The sequence below is a fragment of the Galeopterus variegatus genome, unplaced genomic scaffold, assembly GCF_000696425.1.
Source record: "Galeopterus variegatus unplaced genomic scaffold, G_variegatus-3.0.2 Scaffold10481, whole genome shotgun sequence".
NCBI lineage: Eukaryota > Metazoa > Chordata > Mammalia > Dermoptera > Cynocephalidae > Galeopterus > Galeopterus variegatus.
In genome coordinates, this window is record NW_007736592.1 from 23,448 (window position 1) to 29,886 (window position 6,439).

Genomic DNA, 6,439 nt, shown 5'->3' on the forward strand with positions numbered 1-6,439 from the left:
ACAGGCTTCACGGTTATCAAATGAGCTCAGGTCAGCCAAATCGATTATCAGAAGTTTTGGGGTTTTGGAATTGTGGAATACAGACTGTGGACCTGTACGGCTTGATGAAGTGTCCTTTCCTAGGTCGATTTGCCCATGTCCCTGATCTCGGAGAGCTTCCTACCTAAGGAGGGTCAGAGTCACAGAGCAAAGAAATAAAGTCATCCTGAGGTACTGAGAAGTGAAATCCATGTTTCACCAACATGGTGGAGGAAGGGAAGTCTCTGCAGCCTCGAGTAACAGGCAGGTTTCCAAGGCCCTGCCATGGGCCTTTTCTGGCTGCCTCCTCCCATGTCACCTGGATTTAGTGCCTGGACAGGCTAAGAACACCATTTTCCAAAGAGCTGATGAGGCAGGCTTGGACCTTTACCTGGAGCTCCTGTCCCATAGCCATAGCCCTGAGTAGCAATGACAAAGGGCTCATTCAGTGTGATCCAAAACTTCACCTTGTCCCCCAGCCTCTGGAAGAGCACATTCGCATACTCTTTGAACCGCTGCACGATGGTCTCATTCTCCCAGCCGCCAACATCCTGGAGCGCCTGGGGCAGGTCCCAGTGGTACATGGTCACCTGTGAAAAGGCCAGGTCAGCAGTTCCATCAATTGTGCCTTCCATCGGAAGCCATTGCCATTAGGCGCGCCAGCAGAAATGTCTTTTGCTGAAGCTGAGAATGAATTTGAGACAAAGAGCCTCAGAGATTTTTGTTTCTTTGGGGGAGGGGTAAGTTGCCTCTGTTGGGGGGATGGGACTGGACGGCTGGCAACCAAAGGTGAGAAGGAAGCTCTTTGGTGTTTTTTGAATTCTGCACCATGTGAATTTACTAACAATTCAAAAATCAGATTTGAAAACAGCATGTTGTTTACACAATAAATGCGCTCAAATGGCACAGCTGACTCCTGCATGTGGACTTTACCAGGCCTGGCCAGGCCACCCTCACCTGGGGCTTGATGTTGGCGGCCAGCAGTGCGTCGATGAGCCGCATGTAGTAGCTCAGCCCCGCTTCATTGATGTACGAGATGGTTCCATCAGGGAGGACACGAGACCAGGAGATGGAAAAGCGATAGTGGGACACGCCCAGGTTCTGCAGGGCAACGAGATCTTCAGCAATCTTGTGATAACTGTCACAGGCCACGTCTCCGTTGTCGTCATTCGAAATCTTCAGGGGTGTGTGAGAAAACGTGTCCCAAATACTGAGTCCTTTGCCATCTGCTCTCCACGCACCTTCGGGACACGCCCAGGTTCTGCAGGGCAACGAGATCTTCAGCAATCTTGTGATAACTGTCACAGGCCACGTCTCCATTGTCGTCATTCCAAATCCTCAGTGGTGTGTGAGAAAACGTGTCCCAAATACTGAGTCCTTTGCCATCTGCTCTCCACGCACCTTCAATCTCAAGATGACAAGAAATAGTCCTAAGTCATTCTGTCAAGCACTCACAGGTTCCTTTCTCTCAGTGGGTAAGTACCAAGTCGGGACGTTTCTCAGCATCTCCCCTTCTGTGAGCCTTCTCTGGCCAGCCCTCTAGTTTCTGAACCCCCACAGCTTTCTGTACAGCTCTCTGGACACATGCATGACACTGCACTGTACTATGGTGTGTTTGCTGGCTGGCTTCACAGGAGGCCATGAGGTCTGGGCATCGTGTCTTTCCTCTCAGTGTCCCAGCAATTATTGCAGCAGTGCCTGGGGCCTGGTGGGTACTCGCTGAAGGTTTGAATGAACAATTCCTTGTCCCCCACTCTTAATCATGACCAAACAAGTTGAGATGATGCCAGGTATGTAGGCAGAATTTCTAATCAGGACATATATCACTGTTTCTGTGCGTCCTCCCTCTCTGGCCACCTACCCTGTGGGAAAAGTCACCACAAGCCACAGGAAAAATGCCTAGCTATAGTCCTACTTGGTCTGACAGGAGCAATTTCTGTAGTTTACTTTAAAACACTTCAGCATGCTTCAGTATACATGGTATGATATTATGTGACTGGCTGCAGCTAAGACGGTGCTGGCATTCTAATTGAGAACACACTTCCTATCTGGGGCCAAGGTTGAGAACCTGCTACAGAGGATTCTGTCTGCCTGATATACAGCAGAATCCTGCCTCTGGAATCCTGGCATTTGCCTGGAGTGAACCTTTCACATAAGGTGTAGGTCAGGCTCCTAAGCACCTGAGAGGACTGAGAGCTGGGTTTCCTTGTTTCCACAGAACAGCATACCTGAACAGTTTTTGTGTTTGCCTGCTAATTAATATTTACTTAAGAAATGTCAGCATATGGCAGAATTTGGCCCCAAACTCTCATTACAACCTGGAATTGTGGTTGTCGGGGAGTACCTAACCCTTACCGACCTCTGAAATATTTTCAGCAGTTGTGGTCATCTAGAAAATCCCCCATGGGCTGAGCGCACCTGAGGTCGGGTCAGCTCACACCACTGGCCCTGCCCAGCAGGTCCCCCAAGGGCAAACAGAGCCCCAGTCCTGTTACCAGAGAAAATAGAGGAGGCAGGAGACGGAAAGCAGGGACCCACGCCTAACTGCCGGGAAGTCACTCTTTGCTTTTTATCCTTCATTTTTCCAGGAAAAATAAAGCCATGGTATTTTCTGCATTAGTGAGCCTCATTGGGCATGAATAAGGAAGGTGACAGTATGATGTTGTTAGGACATCAAGAAAAGCCCAGGCCCACGTTTAGAGCCAATTCGAGCAAACCGCCTGCTTGGAATAGACTAGCTCTTTGCCTAAGTGTTTCTATCCAGGCTCCATCTGCGCCATCTGGCCCTGCAAACCTCCAACTCAGCACTGCCCGCCTGACTGTCGTGTTCAGACCAATTAGGGATGTGAAGGAGCTGGCTGTTCGGGAAGAGGTCCCAAGTCCCCTGTGTGGCCCTCCACAAGGTCTGCTGGAATCCCCTGCTTATGTTCCTACCCCTCACCCCTAGGCAACAAGCCCAGATCCTGGGCATAGCAGGTAGGCAGCGAATGGTGTCAAACCGCCCTGAACGCCTCACCTGATATGATGCGGAAGCTGCACTCCAGATGAAGCCCTCGGGAAAATGTCCATATAGAAACTCATCCTCCCTGGGCATTGGCATGCCGTTGTTGGTGATGACCTCTGTGTAGTATGTGGCAGAGGCTCTTGCTGTGCGAGGCCTGCTCACGTCATCAAAGTCAACCTGGTACAGTCCAAACTTGACTGTGTAGCCATGCAGCCACTCAAAGTTGTCCATCAGAGACCAGGCGGCATACCCTCGAAGGTCTACACCATCGAGCCTGTAGGCTGGGAACATTCCAAAGGAGAGCTTTACACCGGGAGGCAGGATCTCCAGGAAGCCCAGCCGAGCGCTGGCTCCTTAACTCAAGGCCATGGTCCTAACCCACTGGCTTGTGTACAAAGGAACGTATGCCCTGAGAGATGAACTGATGGTCTTGGTGATCTTACTCTTTACCAGCACTGATGACCCTGCAGCAAGTATTAATGACCGATCTGTGCAAACTCAAATTCTTCTGTTGGGGTAAAGAAACATGTCTCAAATTGAAGAGCCTCAGCCCACCTTAGAAGGTAAGCATAGAATGTTCTGGAGTGCAGTGAACACCCCAGAATATAAACTCCACTGGGGCAGAAATTTAGGTTTTGTTCACTGCTGGATTCCCAGCACCTGGTATAGAACTCGTCACAGGGTTGTTAATAATGAATGAATGTACCCGTGAAATACCTCTTGTGGGGAGTCTGTCTGTGTACATTTTTGCTTTTTCTCTGGGGAGATAAACACAGCTTTTTTTTCAGTGTGTTGAGAGACATATAATGCCCAAACAGGTAAAGAATTATGGAGTTAGGGCATAAGAGGGAGACTTGTCGCCGGTTTGTCAACCAGCCTGCCAAACTATTTCAGGCAGGTGACCTGTGAAATGTTGGAAGTCTTTGAAGGGGAATGGAGTCTTCACGTACCTTTCAGAGCTTCGTTGATGTAGGTTTTATGGTAAAATATCCTGTCGGTATCCTCCACGTCCAGACTTGTCAGCCCTGCTCCGTTTTCGGTGATGTAAATGGGGATGTCACCATACTCTTCTTTGATCCAGTTCAGCAGTCTCCGCATCCCCCAGGGTGCAGCTCTGTTCAAAGCTGTGGAAGGCCACGAAGTGTCCTCCTCCTCGGTCATCTCCTGGTCGTCTTCGTAGGAGGGTGGGTTTAGCCTGGGTGTCTTATGCTGCACGATTCTGGAGGAGTAGGTGTTGAGGCAGAAGACGTCAGCCGTAGCCCTGATGTAGTTCTTCTCTTCCTCAGTGAAGCTTGGCAGGCGGGTGGTGGCTAACTGTTGTAGCTCGCTCCTGTTCCCCACCTTCCACTTCATGGCATCAGGATAGTCTCCGTTTCTAAAAATGGGGTGGGCGAACCAGCCCAGGGAGAACTGCAGCGTTCGGTCAGCTGCTTCCACGTCTCTCGGGACCCCCGGTGACTTGGGCTCTGCCCAGCGTGCACTGAGGCTCAGTGAGATGACTCCATTCTGCTTTGGTCTGTATTTCTCATCGTAAGTATGGTAGGCTCTGGCATGAGCCTTGAGCACTGCATGGCCGATGCTATAAGGTGCCCAGCCTGGGTCCTTCACCCCTGGGGGAAAATCCCCCGAGCCATAACCCAGCCATGCCTGGTATGCGGGCTCGTTAAAGGTCATCCAGAACTTGACTCTGTCACCAAAGGTCTGGAAACAAAAGTCTGCATAGCTGTCAAACAACTCAACCAAGGAAGGATTCTCCCAGCCTCCAATGTCCTGGAGGGCCTGGGGCAGGTCCCAGTGGAACAGTGTCACCATGGGAGAGATGTTGCTTGCCACCAGCCCATCGATTAGCCTGTTGTAATAATCAACACCATGACTGTTGACAGAACTGTTTCTCCCAGTGGGGAAAATCCGAGACCAGGACAGTGAGAAGCGATAGGCATTCACCTTCAAAGCACGAAGCATATTCAGGTCGGCATCCAGTTGGTTATAGCTGTCACAGGCTATGTCTCCGGTTGCATTGTCTTTCACGTTGCTCCCTGGTGTGTGGGTAAAGTTATCCCAAATGCTGGGGCCTTTGCCATCAGCGTCCCAAGCTCCTTCGATCTGATAGGCTGATGTGGAGACGCCCCAGAGAAAGTCTTCCCGGAACGTGCCGTGATAGAACAGGTCTCTTTCAAACTCAGATTGGTTGGAGAACTTTTCCCAAACTACTTTAGCCTTGGAGGGCACCTCAGATGGAAAAGTGAAGGCTCTGATTTTGGAGCGGAAGGTTGCTGTATTAGGGGGTGCTTGTCTTTTTGCTTCCTTGGTGAGGAAACCGTTCTTTTCGATGACGTTGGTGAAAAAGTAAGCAGATCTCCTGGGCGTCCTTGGCTTACTGCTGTCGTTGAAGTTAACGTGGTGCAGTCCGAACCTCTGGCTGTACCCGGAGGGGCCTTCGAAGCCGTCAATGAGGGAACGAGCAATGTAAGAACGAACATCCACGGAGTCCTCCTTGACAGCTACAAGCAAAAATGAAATTTGGAGTTACTTTTAAGAAAAAGTATTTTTAGGGGCCGGCCTGGTGGCGGCAAGCAAAAATGAAATTTGGAGTTACTTTTAAGAAAAAGTACTTTTAAATTTTTATTAAGAATTTATGCCACTCTTCTTCCAGATGTCTCATGTGTGGACATGAGGCTTAGCCCTCTAATGCTACCCTGTCACTAGCCTTGAGGATGAAATTAATACAAAGAGGAAGTCAGAGCCAAGAATCACAAGGAAGTAGGGCTATCTACTGGATTAAGTCATTATTGAGCCTGTCTTACCTCTAAATTTCTAGTCTCTGTAGGTAATGGGGCTAATTGCCAGAAAACAGACTTTAGGAGATTGGAAAAAAAGGCGGCGGGTCTGGAGCGCCCGCGTCAGGAAACAGCGCGATCCTGAGAGCTGTGTGCTGTGATACCAGAGTATTGACTGCATTTCCAAGAGCAACAAAGGATGAATAAATCTTTCAACAACGATCCTACATTGACCAACAAGCGGCAGCGTGTTCGAGGTTTTGGGGCCGACACTGAAGAGGTCTCCTGAGAGCGCCCAAGCCCGGCCGCGGGAACGAACGAGCGATCAGCCCAGTCATCAAAGGCACGGAAAGCCAGCAAAGGTTTCCACAAAGGCAGAGAGAAGCTCGTCAGACTGCCACAGTTTGGAGGTGACTTGGGTTGCCTCAATAAATTTAACCCTTTTTCCCCAGAATGAATAAAAGGAAAACTCAGGAGGCCCCCACAAAACATTAGGTCACTTCTGGGGCCATAAATCTCAATCCAAAGGAGTATCCCTGTCTTAAAATAAATGATAGAATGTGTCCCATCTGCTACCATCACCATGCCCTTATATAGGACACATAAATCATTTAATCTTTAAAAAAAGTGCTTTCCTTTT

The 6,439-nt window shown here is 49.6% G+C and overlaps 1 protein-coding gene across 1 annotated transcript in view; it reads right to left on the minus strand.

Moving 5' to 3' along the window:
* The window catches only part of LCT (lactase), a gene marked incomplete at its 5' end in the record, with an annotated part of 37,423 nt that overhangs the window by 14,707 nt on the left and 16,277 nt on the right, over positions 1 to 6,439 (minus strand). Inside the window, 4 exons of the mRNA XM_008594262.1 lie at positions 410 to 608; positions 976 to 1,259; positions 3,028 to 3,303; positions 3,973 to 5,523. Of these exons, the coding sequence (XP_008592484.1) occupies positions 410 to 608; positions 976 to 1,259; positions 3,028 to 3,303; positions 3,973 to 5,523 (2,310 nt within the window). The remainder of the gene's footprint in view (positions 1 to 409; positions 609 to 975; positions 1,260 to 3,027; positions 3,304 to 3,972; positions 5,524 to 6,439) is intronic.